The following is a 24471-nucleotide window of genomic DNA, read 5'->3' as shown; positions in this document are numbered from 1 at the left end:
TGTTGGAGGCGAGGTTACGGAGATTCAGAATGCTGGAGTCATGGCAGGTAAGGGTCTAATCTAATCTTTAGTGATGAACGCCTTGTGTGGTTTGTTTTTCTTATATTATAGAGGCTTAGAGAGAGTGGCATGATCTGAGTGATCTTTTAGGGCAGTAGAATAATTGAGTTCTTTAGTTCCGTGGAGTTTATGAAATGGTCTATAGCGTAGTAGTTTGTAAGTTCAACAAATTTCAAGGATAGATTTTATGAAATTTCATTAAAGTTTTAAAGTTTGGGGCCTTATAGATTTTAGGAAAATAAGTTTATGGTAATTAAGGTGTTAGGTTCGACAAGCTTTGGGGGGGAAATAATTAAGTTTAGAGTTTTAGATTTCGTGATTCGGATGAGTAATTTGGTGGCAAATAGGGCTCTAGATTTTACAAGCTTTTAAGGTGAATGTTTCCGATTAAAGCCACCAATCTTGAGAATTTCAAAAAAAGATTTATTATCTATTAATGTTTTAGAATTTGAAAGATTTGAGAAGTCGATTTTTTTTTCCTATTATGGGATGTAAGTTCTTTGATCTTAGAGATTCCGGAAGATGATTCTTGTTTGATTTAAGGTTTTAGAATTGCAGAATTGAAGGACTAATTTATAATAGGAATTGAGTTCTTAGTTTTACAGACTTAGTGCTGTAGCTTGATCTACTCTAGTGAGTGATTAGTTTGTAACCATTAAAATGGGGTTGATTAGAGTTGAGTTATTGATATGAAAATTTTTCTAGAGTAGATTCCTTTGAGAATTAGAGGTAATGATCTAGTTCGTGTTTTTCTTTGAGGATTGAATATATCGAGCTAGTTTAGAAAAATATTTACTGTTAACCCGAGGTTGTAGTGGCAGATTTTAGGAAATGATTCTATCGACTCGAAAGATATAGGTCCATCAGGGTGTTGGAAATAGTAAATTTTGTGTTGGTATTAAATACGATTGAATTTGAGGCTATATGATCTGTAGACTTTTGGGAATGGATTCTTAGCAGGTCTAAGGTCATTCTTGGTACCAAACTTTAAGCAATGGCTAGTTGCTGATTTAAGGATATAAGTTGAGTAGATTCAGAAATGATTCTTGTTGAGTTGAGGATATAAGTCCAGGTGATGGAAATGTAATAATGGATCACTTGTACGTTTGAATGATTTGTGGTGTTGGCTAAGAGTACATGAGATCGATGAGTAGTAATGGTAAGTGCGTATGGATTTCGGGGAGTGCTGGTTCTAGTCTCATCTATTTTTGGCTTGGTAGGAGTTGAAGAGGAATCTGTGTGATAATATTAAATTTAAGAGATTTTGGCTCTGGGTCGTTTGGTAAGTTGAACGGAATGTACAGTCGAATCGGGTTACCCATTGGGATGACGGTTTGAAACGACTGTTGTATTCATCTTGAGAATTAATTGCGACTTGAAGTTATAGGAATTTAAATTGGTGAGGCTATACTTTTCTTTGGAGATCAAGTATCCAGTTGGGAGAATTGGAGATATGGTTATTTAACTTGAAAGAGATCGTTAGGTTATCATGTGTGGTGTATGAAGTAATAAAGCAGTAGGATCCATGAGTGTTGTTTAATAGTTTTTGATGGATTGAAAATTTAAACAGTATGGCCTGTCTTGAGATTTATTTGTGAAGTGCTATGAAGGAATTAGTTGTGCTAAAACTATAGTTTTTGAGAGTACAAGTAGGTGGGTGAGTTACCAAGAGCGTTTGGATTATGTCTAGGTGATGTCAATGGTAGTTTATAATGAGTTTGAAGTATGAGATATCGGATAGAAGTTATAAGCGCTCTCGTTGGTTGGCCGGGAAGGACTTGGGCCTCTTGGAGATGTTCCTTATCTTTTGAAGAGACAGGTGTATTTTGGGATGGTGTTATGTGTTTTCAAATTGGGGCCTAGAGGTTGATTAGTACTGGTTTCTGTCATCAATCAATGGATGTATTTTTGCGGAATGTCGATTTTCGTTTAGGGCAGCGATGGCCAACTGAGGAATGAGTGGAGATATGTGGTTTTTGGAAGTATATGATTTTCTATGGAAATGTGGTAAACATTTTCTTGTGGTTAGGTGTGGATTTAGCTTGTGTACTTCATGATATTAATTTTTGAGGATATAGCCTTTATGTATGTTGGTAAGTTATCAGAGTGCGCGCGAAAGCATGATTTTTGGAGATTTTTAGAAGTTCAAATTTTGTATCAATTTTAGGAATTAGTAGTAATTCAGAGTTTTAATGGGAGATTAATCTTTTGGTCGTGCAAATTTTATTTATTGATGGTTAATTTCGGGAAGTGGCTATTAGGTTACCAAGGTTGGAATAGAATGAAAATTCGGAAGGTAAAGCAAAAGACATCGCCGATATTAGCAATTTATGGTGTGAAGTTAATAACCATTGGTTTTGTTGGGAGTTGTCGATGTTATGTATCTCTCAAATATGTTCGTAGTTGTACCTTGTATCTGTTTGGCGCTGATGGTTGATCTTGCAAATTTCGAGGACGAAATTTGTTTTTAAGGGGGAGAGGATGTGATGACCCGCTTTTACCTGTATTTTCACTTAAGTGTTGTTTTTATTTTAATTAATATATTGGTTTATTTATTTTAAATTAATGTATTTTAATTGGTTTTTATTTATTTGATGCGGTGTTTAATTTATTTAGTCGTTTTACGGTTTTTAAAATCGTTTTCGGTGGATCAGTTTTGGTTTCCGGAATGAGGACTGTACTTCATTTCTTTTCTCTCATCTTTTCTTTTTCTTTTTTCTTTTTCCTTTTTCTTTTTTCCTTTTTCCTTCTTTTTCTTTCTTTTTCTTTCTTTTCTTCTTCTTTCTTCTCCTTTCTCTCTCGCGTACGCCGAACAGCTTCTTTTTCTCCTTCCCGTCACCGCCCCTTTGACCGCCCAGTTCTCTGCCGTCCGGCCACCGTTTAGTGCACCACCACCACCATTCTCTTCCCCTTCCACTAGAGATTATCCCCACCAATTTTCAGAGCCATCGGACCAGCCGTTAGCAACCGCGAGTCGCCGGAAGTCACTGCACCTGCCCTGTTTTGGCCCCTGTCGCCGGTTGCTTTCGCAGCCCAGAACCGCTGCTCGCCAGTGGCGTGGCCTACACCACCCACCCAGTTTTATTCCCCTCTCACCGGTGAACATCTCCACCAAGTTTCACCTCCATCCGAGCCATCGTTAGCCACCACGAGCTCCTCCAAGCCATACGGTTTTTCACCGATTCTGGCGCCGTCGCACCACCTCCGGCCACCATCTCTTCACAGCTTCTTCCCCTACCTCTTGCCGACCTAAACCACCCATTTCTGGCCTTGATCCGTTGCCGGAGATGCTCCCACTAGCTCAACTCCGTTCAGCCCTTTTTTGGCCTTCGACCGCCATTTCCACCACCATCCACGGCCAAAACTCATTTCCCTTAGCTTCATAAATATCTCAATGCCATTCCCTATCAATCCCGAGCCTTGGTTTGTCCTCGTTCAAAAGTGGGTATTTTACAACCCACGGCCACAGTGTAAATTACACTGTTACATTGCTTTTCCTCCGCCGTTTGCAACGCCGCGAGCTTTTAAAAAATACCATATAGTGCTGTAAGTATTTTCCAAACTCTACTTTTAGATTTAAATATATTTTTCTCATTCAATAAATATTTATTTGTTGGTTGGCTGATTCCGGACTGAATCTGAGGAGTTCGGGGGTCGGATGGATGGAGAACGAAGTTGCTTGTTTTATTGATTTATGGTTGGTTGATCGTTTTGTGCATTGAAATCGCATTTACATGGTACATGCGCGTGCGTTTTATTTAATTTAAGAAAATCCTGTTTTATTGGCGTAAGTGGACTTTTGGGTGCGTGTGTATCACGACCCCAAGTCGGGATGGGGTATTATTCCGGTGGAGCTCCTCTGGTCACTTGGGAGCGTAATAAACTAAGTGATGTCCCCTGAGTTGTCGCTGGACGACGACGGGAGCGGGGGCTAGTGGATGCTTGGCTACGAACGCGCCATGCGCGGAACCAGGCATTGCTTTATGCACCGACTCCGTGGCCCTTCGCTGGCTAGGGCTAGAGGATGCTTAGCTACGAACGCGCGGGGCGTGGAACTGGGCATCGCTCGTTTAGGTGTCACATGCGTGGTCGTTACTTGCGGTGTGGCACTGGAGCCAGGGTGTGCAGATGACCCCTAGGGGAGGTCATGGTGCATACGGTTTAATTGGTAAACGGTTTGAGTTTGATATGGGCCAAATGTGACTTTTGGCGTGATATTTGGAAAGGGTTTGTTTTTGGGCCAAATGGGATTTTTTGGCGTGTGTGGAAAAATATGATTTTATGGGTTTTGCGCATTGGCATCACTTCATGCATATTGTTTGAGTTCTATATGCTTTTATCTGGTGGTGTTTGGATTTTACTTACCTGCGGCACCATTTTTGGTTCTGTAGATTTTGGTGCAGAGATCGAGGATGAGGAGGAGGAGGCTGAGCCCAAGGACGCGGCTCCGCCGGGGTGCTGAAGTTTATGCTTTTTATTTAGTTTAAAATTATGTTTGTGTTTTGTAATATTTATTCATGTATGTTTTGAACAGCTTTGTATTAAACAAGAAAAATTTTGGTACTTAGTTATTGACTTGCTTTTCGCTGCGTATTTCTCGTGCACATTCGTCGTCTCTACACACACTTGACACTCGTCGATAGAATGATGACCCGGGATGTCATCATCTGGACGTCTCGATTTTCTCTGTGTCCGTGCATGGGGATTTGGGGGCGTCACAAAAGCGATTAGGGTCTTTGCCTCCAAGGACAATTAGAAAAACCTAGCCATTACTCCTAGGGCTTGTTTGGAAATAATCTCATCCCAGAACTCTCAATCTCATTTCATTCCTAAACATACTTAAATAGAAAATTTTTAAACTACATTTTCAAATTAATCATTATAACTTTCCAAAATTTTCAAACAAAAAATAAAAAACAATTCAAAATTTCAAATCTCCAAATAAAAATAATATTATAAAACTATATTCTAACAATATTTTAATTTTATAATATTTTTTATTTAACTTTTTCTCTCTCATTTCTCAAAACCCAAAAAATACTCTACTCAAACTATCTTATTGTTATTCATAAACTATCTTATTACTATTTATAAAATTTTTATATCATCTTACTTTCTAACAAGCCCTTAATGACTTGTCCAAAAATACAATCAAAATAGTCTAGCTATTACTCTTAATGACCTATCCAAACCGTATCACAAACTCACTTAATCAAATAATCCATATTTACACCCTAATAAAATCTCAACCTCTAACGTCTATGAGCACATAATGGAAACACCAAATAGTATAAGCAAAATCAAATTCTTTGGTATTCAATATCTCATTAATTGTAAATGGATTTTGAACAACAGTTCCTAAAAACTGTTTTTGTGACGCCCCCAAATCCTCACGCATGGACACGGAGAAATCGAGACGTCCGGATGATGACATCACGGGTCACCACCCTATCGACGTGCCAAGTGTGTGTAAAATCGACGAATGTGCACGAGAAATACGCAGCGAAAAGCAAAGTCAATAACTAAGCACCAGAATTTTTCTTAATTCAATACAAAGCTGTTCAAAACATACATAATAAAACATTACAAAATACAAATATAGTTTTAAACCAAATAACAAAACTTTAACTTTAACTTCAGCATCCCGGCGGAGCTGCATCCTCGGGCTCAGCCTCCTCCTCCTCATCCTCAATCTCTGTACCAAAATCTACGGTACCAAAAATGGTGCCGTAGGTAAGTAAAATCCAAACACCACCAGATAAAAACATATAAAACTCAAATAATATGCATGAAAGAATGCCAATGCACAAAACCCATAAAATCATATTTTTTCCAGGCACGCCAAAAATCCCATTTGGCCCAAAATATATCCTTTAATCATATCCTCGCCATTATTCCAGATAATGGCCCAAAAACCAGTCTCGCCATTTTTCCAGAAAATGGCCCATTAACCAAACCATCTGAGCACTGTAGGCGGGAATCGCAGGCGGGACTCTACCACCATCCCTGCTCACCACCATCCCTACGCGTGCACCGTAGGCGGGACTCTACCACCATCCCTGCTTACCACCATCCCTACACCACATGCACCGTAGGCGGGAATCGCAGGAGGGAATCGCAGGCTGGACTCTACCACCATCCCTACTTACCACCATCCCTACATGTGCCTCTGAATCAAACCAATCAATCCATACGTTCATATATACCAATAAAACATTTCTCGCTTGAAAACCCAGTTTTCAAGATTTAAAACATGCATATGCGTGCACAATGCAATGCAAATGATACGACACCAATTAACCAACAATTTCCAAACATCCATAACAGCCAAACAAACAACTTCGTCCTCAATCCATCCGACCCCCGAACTCCTCGGACTCAGTCCGGAATCAGCCAACCAACAACAAATAATTATTGTAAGAGCAAAATATATTTAAATCTAAAATTAGGGTTTGGAAAATACTTACAGTGCTATATGGTATTTTTCGAAAGCTTGCAGCGTTGCAAACGGCGGAAGAAAAGCAACGTAACATTGTAATTTACACTGTGGCCGTGGGTAATAAATTACCCATTTTCGAACGGGGACAAACCAAGGCTCAGGATTGATAGGGAATGGTCTAGAGATGTTTATTAAGTTAAAGGAAACGAGTTTTGGCCGTGGGTGATGGTGGAAATGGCGGTCGAAGGTCAAAAAGGGGCTGAACGGAGTTGAGCTCATGGGTGCTGCTCCGGCAACGGATCGAGGCCAGAAATGGGTGGTTTAGGTTGGCAAGAGGTAGGGGAAGAAGCTGTGAAGAGATGGTGGCCGGAGATGGTGCGACGGCGCCGGAATCGGTGAAAAACCGTATGGCTTGGAGGAGCTCATGGTGGCTAACGGTGGCTCGGATGGAGGTGAAACTTGGTGGGGATGTTCACCGGTGAGAGGGGAAGAAAACTGCGTGGGTGGTGTAGGCCACGCCACTGGCGAGCGGCGGTTCTGGGCTGCGAAAGCAACCGGCGACAGGGGAGAAAAACAGGCAGGTGTCGTGACTTCCAGGGGCTCGTAGCGGCTAACAGCTGGTCCGATGGCTCTGAAAATTGGTGGCGATGATCTCTGGTGGGAGGAGAAGAGAATGGTGGGGGTGGTGTACAACACAGCCGCCGAACGGCGGCGTACTGGGCGGTCAAAGGGGCGGCGACGAAATGGAAAGGAGAGCTGCTGCTGCGCACGGGGAGAGGGAAAATGGGAAGAAAAAGAAGAAGAAAAAGAAAGAAAAGAAAGAAAAGAAGAAAAAGAAAAGGAAAAAGGGAAAAAGAAAAAGAAAAGAAAAGAAATGAGGTCCAATCCTCACCTCTGGAGTCCAATAACTGATCCAACGAAAATAAGTTTAAAAGCAATAAAACTAAGAAAATATTTTAAACACAACGTAAAACTAAAATATAATAAATAACTAGTAAAAACAAACTATTTAATTTTAAATCCAAAGACAAGCTAAAATAAATTAAACAACAATTTAAATTCAACAGCAATTAAAATCCAATTAAAATCCGATAATTTAAAATAAAGGAACTATTATATTAATTAAATTAAAATATTTCTTCAGTGAAAATACACGTAAAAATGGGATGTCACAGTTTTACCTGTAAACATTCTCACAAGACATGAAGTCTGAGCTACTTTATACACGCTCATGTCCACTACCTTGTAGTATGGAAAACTACTATTAGGCGACAATCAATAATCTAAGACAACTAGGTCGTCATTGTTTTTTAGGAAGACACTTTTCTAGGCTTGTCAATAGTGTTCAAAAAACTTATTTTATTAAATAGATCGTTAATAATTACAGTTAAATACTTTGGATATCTTTGAATAGATGATTGGTTTAGGCCGCATGAAAGCTGTACTAGCTAGCAACATTCATTTTTTTTTTTTTTTGGTACTAAAACAATACAAGCAACAATTATGCTCTCAAACTACTTCACGCCTAAACATCACAAAAGCCAACCATCTAATTCTCTTACGAGAATAAGTCATTTAGCTCATTCAAAAAAAAAAAAAAAAGGTTCTATCAAATGTATGATCAATGGTTATCTAAAGACAACTGAACTAGTGCCAAGGGATAGATTTATACTTTTATCAACTCTACTTTTTCTTTCTCAATTAGATCAACAACCACGGGTTGGATCATATAAGTGGAGTGAATCTAAAATTCTATTTTAAAATTCCTACTATATGAATTCAATACCTTTAGAGGAGCATATATTACAAATATTCTCTTCTAGTCTCTAAACGATGAGAGAATACTGATATACAACTATTGCACTATTTATGAAGATCTTTATATTCTAGTGAGTTTTGGAAGTCATTATCACTGGTGGTACACCCTCATTCAAAGGTATATTGTAACGCCCCATTCTCGAAAGTCGAGAGAGTCAAAGGTATACTGGTGGTACACATAGTTGAGGTTAGCCTATGGTATTGATCACACGAGAAGCCCCAAGAGGTGGGAGAGGAAGATGCACGTTACCCTGGTTTTCCCCTATGAAGCCTAGCCTCTGTGTAGACAGGAAGGCGTGGAGCCCTTGATCTCGTGACAACATGTGAGGAGGAGTTTGACAAAATGCACCTGCAACGGGGTAAAAGCGATAGGAAGCCACACCGCATTAAATGCATTACCTTATTAGCCAAGTCGCATTGAAAGAACCCAAGTAAATTATTAAGGGGACACATCCTCTTGATACGAGGTATGGGTTGTTGACCCTCATAAACCTAGTACAAAAGGCAATCCTTAGGTACGAAGAACTCTATCTAAACTCTCTATTCACTCACACAAACTACTAGGACGATATTAACTGAGGCATCAAAGACTCCATAATCCCCTACCAAGGCCACCATCTCTTTATGTTGTCTCTATATTTGTAGGTCCAAAATCGAAGATCCGAGTCGCTAAAACTTGACTCAAAGGTATACGAAATATGACGTTAACAATACCTATAATATATAATAAATGATATTTACAATCGTGGTATACACAAGTGTCGTATAATCTTTTTTAAAAAAATGAATAAATACAAGATCCACATGATAAAAAATTAATTTTTTATCAATAAAACCCACTCTTTTTCAAAAAAATTATATGACGCTTCCGCATTCCATTATTGTATATAGCACTACTCATATTATATTCATAAATTATCTATATGGAGGCAAATGTATATGCAGGCAGGAGGCAAATGTATATGCAGGCAATTAACTAAGCCCTTTGAATTTCAAATCATAATAATTACTAAGCCCTTTGAATTTCAAAACTAACAATTAACTACATCACATTTATTTGAACAAGATTGAAGTTGTCAAATGCCCAAAGAATACTCCTTACACAGGGTTGGTTCAAAAGAGCTATAAAACCAAGTAGCATTTTAAAAAAGGTAATTCCTCACATCAAGCATATGAAAATTATGAGGCTTCAGAGTCTCCCTCTACTTTGCTTGAGGGTGGGAAGCAATGAAGTCAACAGCAAGATTGATGGAGTTAATCTTGTCCGCTTCATTATCTGGGATCTCAAATCCAAACTCTTCTTCAAGTGCCATCACGATCTCCACCGCATCTAAACTATCTAACCCGAGATCATTCTGAAAATGGGCATTTGGTGTGACCTGCCAATAAGGAAAAACCATAAAATTAAGCAGCAGAATAAACTAAATGACATCAAGTCTTTGCATTAAAAACAAATAAACAAGTAAAACAGATGCTAAAACCTGTTTAGAAAAGCTCAATATGGTTTTGTGTTCTTGATAACGAAAAAAAAAAAAAAACTCTTAACAAACACTGTCACCAACTTCAGTTTTTGCATAATAATAAAAAATTAAAAAAAGCTTTAAAACCATTTTATCAAACATCAAATCCACAACCTGCATTTGCTTTTTTAATAAGTTATATACTTTAAAGGATTTCCTCAATTACCATACACTTTTCCAGGTGCACTACCACCCATTGGGGAACAACATGGGGTGCTATTGCATATAAATGATCTTCAATATCAACAAAATACTTAAGAATATTTGTTTACATCATTTTCTAAGTCTCTAAATGATAATTTTTAATTTTTTTTAAAATTTTCCAGAAGTGCACTACTCTGTGCTTTAAACTCACACAAAAAGGAAAAAGCCCTAAAAAGTGCACTTTGCTTTTGGTAAGTGAAACGCTTTGGCCTTAGCACTTTGCACTTAAAGCTCACTTTTACCAACACTATCCCAAATCGTTTTTCCAACATGCTAGCATCTCTACCACCCATTGGGGAATAACCCATTCGATCCTAAAAAATAACAAAGACCGATACACATAACTCCCTAGCCAACTCATGGTGAAGTAGGAGATTATCAATGCTTTCTCTGCTCTGATTGCACATACAATAGCATTGAATTATTTAATCATCTTTAATCTGTTGGGTTGGCTCAAGTGGTAAGAGTCTTGGTCTTGGTGGCATGATCTCTCCATGTATGAGATTCGAATCCTTTGGTGCAAACAATTTCTAAGGGGAATTTCCCCTTAAATTACCCAAGGTACACTACTGGAAAACTCCTTGCCAAGGGTCTATGCACCCCTGGAATTAGTCTGGAGTTTGTTACCAATACCCGGTGCCAATAAAAAATTATAATAATCATCTTTATGAGTAAGACGAGTTCAATTGATGATCAATCAATGAAAAAGAGGCTCAATTGAAATACACAACAAAACACCTGATGAGAAGAGAATGAAGAAACAGCATAAAAACTCTGTTATGTGAGGCTAGAATACATAAATAAGCTTAAATGGTTTAGAGAGCTGAAAGAGTAAGCCTTGAAATCTTAGGTGCTTCTTGTGGTGTTGTCAAACTTGTGGTTGCTTATCTCCTTCCATATATGCCACGTCAAGTAAATCAGGATCATGGTCCACAAGGTCTCACTAGGAATAAAATTTACTTCTTACTTATAAAAAAAAGAAAACTATGCTAGCTCTCAAACCGCACTCTCAGCATGATAAAAGATCTACCATCTTCTAGGCGTCACCCAAATTAGCCATCTATATTTTAATTAGTATACAAGAGAACCATAATTCAGAATAAAAAGGACAACTTCAATTCAAAAACTTGAAAAGCTAGAAAAAGTTTGCCATAATGTCCTACCTACATCACAATGTGTTATCAAATGATCCCTTGATTCCCCATTCCTCTTACATATGCAACACCATTCTACCATCATGCTTGCCACTTTCTTAGGTTATCCTACATGAGGATCTTCTTGAGTGCAGCTTTCAAGGAGGCCTTCCTCCTCCAAACGGTCTTCCATGGGAAATTAATGCTATCACAAGGAACTAAAGCATTATACAAGGACTTCAACTGTAACATTCCTCTCTTCGATATGCTCCATTGAATCCTATCTTCACCTCCTAATCTAGTGCCGCTCAAACAAACACCACCACTTTCATAGAACCATTATCATTGTCATCAAAAGACTTCTAACCCTTATAATCTTTCTTATCTACTTCATTTAAATTAATGGTCCAAATAAAAGTTAATAGTTAAAAATGATATTTGATATATTTGTCCAAAAAATCTACAAGGGTGCATTTTGAGCTTTAAGATCACTAAAAAATGCCAAAAGTGTCCAAATGCGCTTTGAACACTTTGAACCCTTCAAACTTGGCCCTTCGCTCTGTTACACTTAAGTATGCTTTTGCCAACACTATTATGATGTAAAGGATAAAGACCTAACATGAAAAATAAGCATAGGAGGGATGGGATATCTATGAATCACTTTGTACTGCCAGTGTGAGATAGCTAGCACTTTGAGGCAAGGTAGTTTTGAGTCTCTTTGGCCTTGATTGGGTGATGCCTAGATGAGTAGTAAATTTATTAGCAAGTTGGAAAGAAAAACTTGAGGCCAATCGTAGTTGGCTTATATAGAGAATGATTCCGATTGGTGGGAGCTCTGAAGACAAAGAAATGATAATGGAGGAACGCAAAGCGTTCTTTTCTTACACACTTTACCATTGGATGGCAGCCTACTAATTTTTCTTTAGTTTTAGATCCAAAATTTTCTCAATAAACTCACTTTTTCTAGTTAGCTCTATCTAATTAAGGGCTGGTTTGGTTACACAAAACCAAACTATCTCATCCCATCTCATATAATCATTACAACTTTCTCAAACTCCCATATAAAATATAATAAATAATTTAACTTTTTCAAATCTTAAAACAAAAATTATTATAATAATATTTATTTAACTTTCAACAAAACATTTCATCTGAACTGCGTAACCAAATGAGGTCTAATATTCCCAATGTGCTTGGACAGTGTTTTTTCTTTCTTTTCTGCTCATTAAATAAACTTATCTTATTAATGAAAAACATCAACCCGGCGAAACTTTTGTAAGATTCTATTTTATTCTTTTCACCAACATTTTTGTTTTTTGTTTTCTTCTAACCGATATGCAACTCGAATGACCAATGAAGAATAAAACATTCCTTGAAAATAACAACCAATTCTTAAAAATTATTCTCCTGGGCTTTTCTTCATTATTCTCAATAACGAAACACAGGTAAAACAAAATCTAGGCATTGTCTCGGAAAATTTTATACATCGTAAGTAATAAAATGACACATTCACAACTTGCCTCATATCTTCATCATTGATAAATAAAAAAATCCAAACAGCGTACGGCAAGTCAGGTTTTCTTCATCATTGATTAAAAAAAAAAAAAATCGGGTTTAACTTGTATGATGTAGTAAGTGTTACCTTGGAAGTAACGACTCAAAACATTGGTAGCAACAAATCGTTACATCCGAGTTTATCCAGGAAGTAACGCATTATACCGCAGTAACAACAAATCAAAACACTTGGAATTAAGGGATAATACCTTGGAAGGATCGACTTTCTGGAAGTTCTTGACGACAGAGATGACCCGATCTGCGACCTCAGATTTGTCGAGGAAGGAGCCCCTAACCTCTTCCGAGAAGAAACGTTGTCGTATCGCGCTGAAGGAGAGCGTGTAACTAGGGTTTTGGGGCACGTCCTGAACGCGTATTCTCAGGTGCTTTAGCAAACCGCGCCTTGCCGCCGCCGCCGCCATTGGAAGCTCTTTTAGCACAAGCTTTTTCAGCTCTCTGACTCTCTCTCTGTCTCTCTCAAAGCTGAAAGCGGTGACTGTGAGGAAGACGCTTAAGGTACATGAGAAATGACGGACTGCAAATGATGCGTCGCTTGCTTGGGCCTTGCAAAGGCCATGACGGGGTAGCTAACCCATTCGGCCCAACTCAGACCGCCCATGTGAGTGTCAACTGTCAACCGTAGCCACCAGCCACCCCTACTAATGGCCAGCTTTCTGATTTTATCTCATGTTTTTAATATTTAAGCTGATTAGGTAATGCTGATGAAGAATGTCAGATATAGTCATAGAATATATAAATATCGTATATTTATTTTGAAAAAGGATAAAATTTATTATTAGAAAATTATTATTATTATTATTATTTTCATGTGGATTCCTTATTTACTTATTTTTTTAAAAGAGATTTTACGATATTTGCGCACTCTACGACTGTAAATATCATTTTTCTTAGGAATATAACTTGGTCATATTTAAAGCGTTTTTTTTAACGCTTTTGGTTAAAACTTGAAAGTGTTAAGAGTCTCTTTAGGAACACTATGACGCCCCCAACTTCCATGTATGGACACGTAGAAATTAAAGCGTTGGGATGATGACAACAAGAGTCACGCATCCCATTGCCAAGTACCAAGTATGTATACATGCAACATGTTTATATAAAAAATAACGCAGCGGGTAATAAAAATCTTTCAACTAAATACCAGAATTTTATTTAACGGTTAAAACAAGTGTATCAAAATAATACAAGTCTCAATAATATCACAAATCTGAAAATACATAATTAAAGACGAAAAATAATACAAGCCAAAAACTCTAATCAGTCCTTCGGTAGAACTGCCTCCTTAGACTTAGCCTCCTCTTCATCTGCACCAAAATCTACGATATCAAAGACGGTACCGTAGGTAAATAATAATCCAAGTAACCTACAAGATGAAAATACATTAAAGTCACAACAATATGCATGAACATGATGCCATATGTATGAGATCCGAAAAAAAAAAGCATTTTCCAAATATAATCATTTTCCAACGCAGGCCAAAAATTCCATTTTTGGCCCACAATATTTTCTTTAAAACATTTTCTCGCCATTATCCCAGATAATGGCCCAAAACAAGAATCCACTATTTTCCTAGAAAATGGCCCATTAACCAATATTAAAACCAATTTTCAATTTTATCCATATGCACCATGATCTCCCATAGAGATCATCCGCACACCCTGGCTCTCATGCCACACTGCAGGTAACGACCACACATGTAACATCTTAACAAGCGATACCCAGTTTTGCGCCTAGCGTGTACCATGACCAGGCATCCTCTAGCCCCCCTGCCAGTAGAGAGACTATGGAGTCGGCACGATAGCGTTACTGTATCGTCCGAGCCTGTTGTCGCCTAGAGACAACCCAAGGGATGTCACTCAATATATTCTGCTCCTGAATGACCAGATGAGCTTCACCGAGATAATGCCAAATCCCGTCTTGGGATCATGATTTACACACATCCAAAAATCTATTAACACTTGAAAACCTAGTTTTCAATTTCTAACACATGTATATGCATGCATTATGCAATGCAAATAACAAGGCAAATTCTCCAATAAACCTAACATCATCCGAGCATAAATAACTTCATTCTCAAATCCATCTGACTCCCGATTCCTTGGACTCAGTTCGGCACAACCAAACAAATCACAATATATTGTTAAAGTAAAAATATATTTAAATCTTCAAAAACTTTTGAAAAATACTTACTGTGATGACCCGCTTTTACGTGTATTTTCACTAAAAGGTTGTTTTTAATTTAATTAATATATTGGTTTATTTATTTTAAATTAATGTATTTTAAATTGGTTTTTATTTATTTGATGTTGTGTTTAATTTATTTTAGTTGTTTTACGGTTTTTAATATCGTTTTCGGCAGATCGGTTTTTGGTTTCCGGAGTGAGGATTGGACCACATTTCTTTTCTTTTCTCTTTTTCTTTTTCCCTTTTTCCTTTTCTTTTTCTTCTTTTCTTTCTTTTCTTTCTTTTTCTTCTTCTTTTTCTTCCCGTTTTCTCTCTCCCCATGCAGCTCTTCTTCCTTTTCTCCTTACCGTTGCCGCCCCTTTGACAGCCCAGTGCGCCGCCGTTCGGCAGTCGTGTAGTGCACCACCCCCACCATTCTCTTTCCCTCTCACCAGAGATCATCCCCACCAATTTTTAGGGCCATCGGACCAGCCGTTAGTCGCCACGAGCCCCTGGAAGTCATGGCACCTGCCCTGTTTTTCTCCCCTGTCGTGGGTTGCTTTCATAGCCTAGAACCGCCGCTCTCTGGCGGCGTGGCCTACACCACCCACCCATTTTTCTTCCCCTCTCACCAGTGAACATCCCCACAAAGTTTCACCTCCATCCGAGCCACCGTTAGCCACCACGAGCTCCTCCAAGCCACACGGTTTTCACCGATTCCGGCGCCGTCGCAGCACCTCCGGCCACCATCTCTTCACAGCTTCTTCCCCTACCTCTTGCCAACCTAAACCACCCATTTCCAGCCTCGATCTATTGCCGAAGCAGCTCCCACGAGCTCAACTCCGATTTGATTTTTTTCCGCTTCCACCACCAATTCCACCGCCACCCACGGCCAAAACTCGTTTCCTTTAACTTCATAAACATTTCAAGACCATTCTCTATCAATTTCGGGTCTTAGTTTGTCCCCGTTCGAAAGTGGGTAATTTATTACCCACGGCAACAGTGTAAATTACACTGTTACGTTGCTTTTCCTTTTACAACGCCGCGAGCTTTCGAAAAATACCGTATAGCGCTGTAAGTATTTTTCAAACTCTACTTTTAGATTTAAATGTATTTTTCTCTTACAATAAATATTTATCTGGTTGGTTGGTTGATTCCGGATTGAGTCCGAGGAGTTCGGGGGTCGGATGGATTGAGGACGGAGTGCTTGGTTTTGGTTGTTTGTGATTGCTTGGTTATTTGTGCCATGAGGCGTGCGTTATATATTGCATACATGTGCTTTTTATTTTAAGTGAGAAAATCATGTTTTATTAGCGTAAATGGTTTTTGGGTGTGTGTGTTTCACGAGCCCAAGCCGGGATGAGTTATTATTTCGATGGAGCTCCTCTGGTCACTTGGGAGTGGATAATACTGAGTGACGTCCCCTGGGTTGTCGCAGGGCGACGACCGGATCGCATGATACTGTAACGTTGTCGTGTCGATTCTGTGGTCCTTAGAGTGGTGGGGACTAGAGGATGGCCTGGCCAGGTACGCGCTGGGTATGAGTCTGGGCATCGCTCGTTTAGGTGTCACATGCGTAGTCGTTACCTACGGTGTGGCACAGAGCCAGGGTGTGTGGATGATCCCTAGGGGAGATCATGGTGCATGCATAATTGGATCGTTTTTATGGTTTTCGGATGCGGGCCATTTTCTGGGAAAATGGCGAAGTTTGGTTTTGAGATTTTTGATCCATTTTCTAGGAAAATGGTGGTTTGGGCTATTATCTGGGATAATGGCGAGGCTTGGTTTTAAGCGATATGTTTTTATGGGCCAAATGAGTTTTTGACGTGCGTGGAAAAATATGACTTTACGGGTCATGTGCATTGGATTTTCTTTCATGCATGTTGTTTGAGTTTTATATGTTTTTATCTAGTGGTGTTTGGATTTTACTTACATGCGGCACCATTTTTGGTTCTGTAGATTTTGATGTAGAGTTCGGGGAGGAGGAGGAGGCCGAGCCCGAGGATGTGGCTTCGCCGGAGTTCTGAATTGGGTTATGCTTTGTTTTTGGCTTTGAAACTGTATTTGTGTTATGTAATATTTTTATTATGTATGTTTGAAATAGTTTTGTATTAAATTAAAAAAAAATTCTGGTACTTAGTTATTGACTTTACTATCCGCTGTGTGTTTCTCATGCACATTCGTTACTTATACACACACTTGGCACACGTCGATAAGGTGGTGACCCGTGATGTCATCATTCGGACGTCTCGATTTTCCCGTGTTCGTGCGTGGGGGATTTGGGGGTGTCACACTTACAATACTTGTTGCCCAGATGACTAACACAAGAGGGGGGGTGAATTGAGTTGTATTAAAAAAAATAACAATTATAAATCAAATATATAATATAAAATATAAACAAAATATGAAACAACAATAAATATAAAGAGTAAGGGTAAGAGAGAAGCAAACTCAATATGTTAACGAGGTTCGGCCCCACTGCCTACGTCCTCGCCTCAAGCTACCCCTTGAGGATTCCCAAATTCACTATTCAACCTCCTTCAGGTGGAGATAGAAACCTATTACACCTTTGAACAACACCGCTATAAAGGATCCGTGTAGAACACCCTCTACACTTGCAATCACCTTACAAGTGGTGATTCAACTATTCCTCGTATAGAATACTTTCTACATGTACAAGAGTTATACACACCATTTTTCTAATACAAAAACTGATAGTGGGTAGGTTATCAGAAAACACTCCTCAATAAGTGAAATAAGAACAATACAGTACAAACTATATCTCTCAAAATGAATAAGGATTAAGGCTCAATGCTTAGAGAAGAGAGAATGAAAGCTTTTAAGGAATGTTGTATGCTCTTGGTGTTATGAATGTGAAACTCTCAAATGATCTATTTATAGGCATATGAGACTTCATATTCAAATTTAAAAAGATTCACATGTCAAATACAACATCATTCACTTTTTCAAAAAATTCATATAAAAGGTTCTTCTTTTTCAATTGTCAAAAACAACATCATTCACTTTTTCAAAAAAATCAAACCTAATCTTTTACTTTTGGCATATGACAAAATGAGCACACTTTCCTTTTCAAAAAATTCAAACCTAATCTTTTACTTTTTGCATATGACAAAATGAACACACTTTACTTTTTAAATTTTTCAAACAAAATCATCTACCTTTTGTATAAGTCTAGAAAAGCATCAATCACTTTTGAAAATATTCAAATAAAACATGCACATGTGAAAGATGACAATCAATCATCTTTAATATTTTCAAAGTTCAACCCTTTAATCAAGGCATGCACATGCAAAAGATGACAATCAATCATCTTTCAAAATTTTCAAATTTAATTTTCAAAAATATTCATGCACATGTGGAAAATGTATTTTAATGCTTTATGATAAAATATTAATTTTGAACATTAATCCTAATTTCGAATTTTAAGAGATTTACAATATTACTCTATGACTTTAATGTGAACTTGTTTCCTTCTTGCTCATGCTTGGTTCTTTGATGTGCTTGATTCCATTGTGTGAACAACTTGAGCTTAAAACTCCTTTATTCTTTGAATTCATTTGTTATCATCAAAATCCATGTGTAGATTTATAATCACATGAAACTTGAAACCTTGGGTTCAACAATCTCCCTCTTTTTGATGATGACAAATACTTGATAGAACTTGAAACCTGTATTAATACTTAAGCTCCTCCTGAAAATATGCGTTAGTTTTTCAAGCAAAAGTATAAATATAATTCCAAGCATATATAACAAGTTTAGCAATTTAAACAGTGTTAATGTTCTAGTCTAACACTTCTCCCCCTTTTGGCATCATTAAAAAGGATCCGCAACAAGTAAATAGACTGAAGAAAACGGTGCGTTAGTAGACACTATAGATAGTTGAAAAATGGAGCCGTCCGTGACCCGACAAGTGCTGCAAAGTCTCGAGGCCTAACTCTATAAATTTAATACGGCTGAAGATTTAAACAATCGCCTGATGTTGTTGACAAACGGGATTGAAGGCTCCGAGTTTCTATAAAAAAAATGATCATTTTCATCTATCGGATGCCAAAAAAATAATCGCTTCTTGACTTGAGTTCTGTTTTTCCACAACGATAGAATGACTGAGCAATTCTCTTCCACTAATGTTCCAGACTTGAATCAGGAACCCTTGACGCATCAATCATCAATCTTTTCTCCTGAGGCCGTCAATACCATAATAGGAGCAGTGAACCGTTTTTCTAGTAAGGCTGATTCTGAGATTATTGCAGAATCAAGAATACTCAGTAGTCAATATGCTGCCTCTGTTACAATCATGTCTCGAAGGTTAATGGCGAGGGTGAGTGAGATTGATCATCTTAACATGCAAATATCTGAGTTACGACAGAAGCTTGCTAATAAGGATAGTGAGAATAAAAGGCTAAAGTAAGAAAACCAAGAGTTGAAAAAATTTACAGATTGGTATGCTCATGATCTGCAACCACGAATAGAGGAGCTGGAACGAGAAAGGGTTCAGATACAAGGTCAACATCGGCAGATAACAGCAGAGGTTCATCGTTTACTAGAAAAATAGGGACAATCTACTGTTAATCTCGCTGGTTTAGTAAGAAAACTTTTGACAATGTGTGTCCAGCATATCTTGTATTTCTTTTGACTAAATAAAATTTGAAGAGACAATAGTTTGTCTTATTCTTTATGCTATCTCTATAAAATCAGTCCTGAAGTTCATCTAATTCGCATCAAGTTTTCATCTCATCTCTATAACTCATCTGCATTCTTTCAGCATTCTCGTTTTAAGCCTTCTATTCTTTTCTCAATGGCTCATTCTTCTAACATTTCTCTAGATCCATCCATGAGGCATTCTGCATCTCAACCTCCTGTCTTTTCTGCAGCTGCCATTGGTGCCATGTTGCAGCAAGAAAATAATAATCTGACTAATAAGTCAGATTCTGATGCTATTTATGACTTGGTGAGTATTGGGACTTGCTACTCTTCCTCTATTGTTGCTTTTTCTCAGCAGCTACAAGCCAAAAATCATGAAGTTGAAAAGCTCAAAGAACAAATTGTTGTACTTCAACGAATTGTTCAAGAGTCTCACACAAGGGAAGGAATCATTCGGCAGAAGAATAAACAGTTGAAATCTTTATTAGATTCTTCATTCCGCTTGCCGGTTCCCATGGATAAGAATGACATGATATTGTATGAAGAGAATGAGCGTCTCAAACATGAGGCTAAAAATCTCAAGTTTATGTAAAAATATTTAAAAAATCTATCTTTATTTTTATTGATTCTCGTCTATCTTTTAAGAGATATTCATAGCATGCATCATACATATTTCTCTTCTGATCATACATAGTCTATCTTCTGGTAAAGGCTTTGTGAAAATATCTGCTAACTGATCGTGTGTGTCTGTGAATTCTAGTACTATATCGCCTTTCTGCACATGATCTCGAAGAAAATGATATCTTATTTCAATATGCTTAGTTCTAGAATGTTGTATTGGGTTCTTTAAAAGATTTATAGCACTTGTATTATCATATTTGATTGGAATGTGATTATACTTGAGTTTAAAATCTTCAAGTTGTTGTTTCATGTAGAGAACTTGAGCACAACAACTACCCGCAGCAACATATTCTGCCTCAGCAGTAGATAGTGCAACAGAATTTTATTTTTTACTAAACCAGGAAACTAATGCATGACCTAAGAAATGACATGCTCCACTAGTGCTTTTTCGATCTATTTTACAGCCAGCATAATCTGCATCTGTGTAGCTGATTAGATCGAAAGATGTATGCTTAGGGTACCATAATCCTAAGTTAACTGTACCACTAAGATATCTAAGAATGCGCTTAACTGTAATTAAATGTGATTCTTTTGGAGATGATTGAAAGCGTGCACATAAGCACACACTAAACATAATATCTGGTCTACTAGCTATTAAATATAATAAGCTACCAATCATACCTCGATATATCTTCGAGTCAACTGGCTTACCGGATTCATCTTTATCAAGTTTAGTTGATGGGCTCATGGTGTTCCAATTTCCTTAGCATTTTCCATCCCAAACTTCTTCAGTAATTCCTTCATATATTTTGATTGATTGATGAATGTCCCACTTTTTGCTTGCTTAATTTGCAATCCGAGAAAGAATGTAAGTTCTCCCATCATGCTCATCTCAAATTCTTCCTGCATAGTCTTAGCAAAAACTTGACACATATTTTCATTAGTAGCACCGAAAATTATATCATCAACATAAATCTGAATCAAAAGAATATCATCATTTTCATATTTAATGAAAAGAGTTGTGTCGATTTTTCCTCTTGAAAAACCTTTTTCAATCAAGAAACCACTGAGTCTCTCGTACCAAGCTCTAGGAGCTTGTTTAAGTCCATATAGTGCTTTTGTGAGTTTGAAAACATGATTTGGAGAAATATGATTTTCAAAACCTGGAGGTTGCTCAACATATACCTCTTCATTTATAAAACCATTTAAGAAAGCACTTTTAACATCCATTTGAAAAAGTTTGAAATCTTTATAACAAGCATATGCAAGTAGCATATGCAAGTAGCATTCGAATAGCTTCTAATCTTGCGACTGGTGCATATGTCTCATCATAATCGATTCCTTCTTCTTGATTAAAACCTTGGGCTACAAGTCGAGCCTTATTTCTAGTTATGACTCCGGACTCATCTTTCTTATTTCTAAAAACCCATTTTGTTCCAATAATAGTATGATTTTTGGGTCTAGGAACAAGTGTCCAAATATCATTTCTTTCAAATTGATTCAACTCTTCTTGCATAGTTAGAATCCAAGATTTATCAAGAAGCGCGTCATCAATATTTTTGGGTTCAATTTGAGATAGAAAAGCAGTATGATTGCAAATATTTCTAAGAGATGATCGAATACTTACACCTTGTGAAGGTTCTCCCAAAATTTGTTCCACTGGATGATCTTTCACAAATTTCCACTGTTTGGTTGCATCTTGTATTAAATTTTGATGATCTTTCCTGATGGCTCCATGTTGAACTTCCTCTATTGTTTTCTCTTTGTTGAGATTGAGACTTTCCGTGTTATTTATACCTCCTGTTTCTTCATCAATAGATTTCTTAGAGAGTGGAGAATTAGATTCATCAAATACTACATGCATAGATTCTTGTACAGTCAAAGTCTTTTTATTGAATACTCTATAAGCTTTACTATTAGTAGAATACCCGAGAAAGATACCTTCATCAGATTTTGCATCAAACTTGCCTAAATTATTCCTGTCATTCAAAATAAAACATTTGCATCCAAATACATGAAAGTAACCAATGTTGGGCTTTTTCTCATTCCAAAGCTCATAGGGGGTTTTATCTGACTTAGACCTTAGCATAACTCTATTTATAACATAACATACATGACTTACCGCTTCGGCCCAAAAATAACTAGGCAAGTTGTTCTCATTGAGCATTGTTCTTGCCATCTCTTGAAGAGATCTATTTTTCCTCTCTACTACTCCATTTTGTTGAGGAGTTCGAGGAGCAGAAAAATTATGCACAAAACCATTTTCATCACAAAAAGTTTCAATATTTTTATTAACAAACTCTTTTCCCCTATCACTTCGGATACTTGAAATAGTATAGCCCTTTTCATTTTGAATTCTCTTGCATAACTTGGTAAAGGCATTATGTGCCTCATCTTTATGAGCAAGAAAGATGACCCAAGTATATCTAGAGAAATCATCAACAATAACAAATGCATAATATTTTCCTCCTAGACTTGCAACTCTATTTGGTCCAAAAAGATCCATGTGTATCAGTTGCAATGGTCTAGTAGTGGAAATATGCTTCTTAGTTTTAAAATAAGTTTTTATTTGTTTACCAAATTGACATGCATCACAAATTTTGTCTTTAAGAAAATTTGTTTTTGGTAAACCTCTCACAAGATCATTTTTTGAAAGTTTAGAAATAAGTTCCATGTTGGCATGACCTAATCTTCTATGCCATAACCAACTAGTTTCATTTTGAGCTGAAAAGCAAATAGTATCTTGTGAGGTAATTTCTTCAAAATCAATTATATAAACATTATTGTTTCTAAAAGCAATAAAACAAATATTACAATCATGATCATTCAAAATAATGCATTTATCCATTTTGAAAGTAACTGTAAATCCTTTATCACATAATTGACTTATGCTTAAAAGATTATGTTTTAGACCTTCAACAAGTAGAACATCTTCAATTATGAGAGAAGATTCATTACCAATTTTACCTATTCCCACGATCTTCCCTTTCGAGTTGTCTCCAAATGTCATGTGTCCTTCTTCTTTAGATCTAAGATCAAAGAACTTAGTCTTGTCTCCCGTCATATGTCTTGAACATCCACTATCTAAAAACCATTTGTTTTTACTTGTGGAAGACTTCATGCATACCTATAAAAGCAATTAAAATGATTTTTCTTGGTACCCAAGTTCTTTGGGTCCTTTATTTATTAGTATTAGAAGAAACAAGATTTTTAGGTACCCATATGGCCCTAATAGTCATTGTATGATTTCTTCTAATAGGACAAGTATGATAATTATGACCATTTCTATTACAAAAATTGCAAATAGCATGTGACATATATGAAAAACTTGAATGATTATAATAATATCCTTTTTTGACAAAATTATTTTTATAAAAAGAATTTTGAATATTAGTCTTTGATGTAGAATGATTATCAAAGAAATTTTTATAAGGTTTGTATTTTTGTTCTGGCATATATCCCAAACCTGCCTTGTCAAAAACACATCTTTGACTACCAAGAAGTTTTTCAAAATTTCTTTTTCCATTCGTAAAGTTTTCAACAATATTTTCTAAATCGGTTTTCTTCTTATTCAATTCAAGATTTTCATCTTTCAAAATGATACTTTCTTTTCTTAAAATTTCAATTTCGTTTGTTAAAGAAGAATTTTTCTTTTTCAAAGCAGTATACTTGATACCCAATTTTTCAAATTCTTCATATACCTCTTCTAAAACATTTTGCAATTCTTCATATGAAGGATCTTCAATATTATCAAGATTTGTTACCTCAATGTCATCTTTAGCCATAAGACAAAGATTTGCTGATTCTTCATTGCTTGCTTCACTATCCGAGCTAGTTGAATCATCATCCCATGTAGCTTTCATTGCTTTCTTGCCATTGTTTCGATCTTTCTTTAGCAGAGGACAATCTGGCTTGATATGACCAGATTTATTGCATTTATAACAAATTAAAGTATCATTTTTACCTGAATCTTTCTTGGAAAACTTTTTGAAGGATTTCCTCGGAGGAGTTCTATTTTTCTTCAAGAACCTCTGAATTCTTCTTGTTATCATCGCAACTTCTTCATCTTTATCTTCATTTTCCTCATCTTCATCACTTTCACTTTCATGAGGAATAGTTTTAAGTGCTAAGCTCTTCTTTGGCTTTCCTTCTTCTTCTCCTCTTTTCAATGTGTACTCATGGGTGATAAGTGATCCGATGAGTTCATTGACTTCGAGCTTCTTGAGGTCTCTAACTTCAAGAATCAATATAACTTTTGATTCCCAACGTTTTGGTAAAG

At 37.0% G+C, this 24471-nt stretch overlaps 1 protein-coding gene across 1 annotated transcript; it reads right to left on the bottom strand.

Moving 5' to 3' along the window:
- Positions 1-9340: 9340 nt before the first annotated feature.
- LOC122317949 (acyl carrier protein 2, mitochondrial-like) lies at positions 9341-13279 on the bottom strand. The gene is made up of 2 exons (XM_043135034.1): positions 12938-13279; positions 9341-9696 (listed from the first exon to the last, which is right to left on the bottom strand). The coding sequence occupies exons 1-2, from the start codon at positions 13148-13150 to the stop codon at positions 9520-9522; spliced, it is 390 nt and encodes a 129-aa protein (XP_042990968.1). The 5' UTR covers positions 13151-13279; the 3' UTR covers positions 9341-9519.
- Between the last annotated feature and the right edge of the window lie 11192 nt (positions 13280-24471).

The sequence above is a fragment of the Carya illinoinensis genome, chromosome 8 (genome assembly GCF_018687715.1).
Source record: "Carya illinoinensis cultivar Pawnee chromosome 8, C.illinoinensisPawnee_v1, whole genome shotgun sequence".
In the NCBI taxonomy this organism is placed as follows: domain Eukaryota; kingdom Viridiplantae; phylum Streptophyta; class Magnoliopsida; order Fagales; family Juglandaceae; genus Carya; species Carya illinoinensis.
Note: the sequence above shows the minus strand (reverse complement) of the source record. Positions and strands in the feature narration are given on the sequence as shown.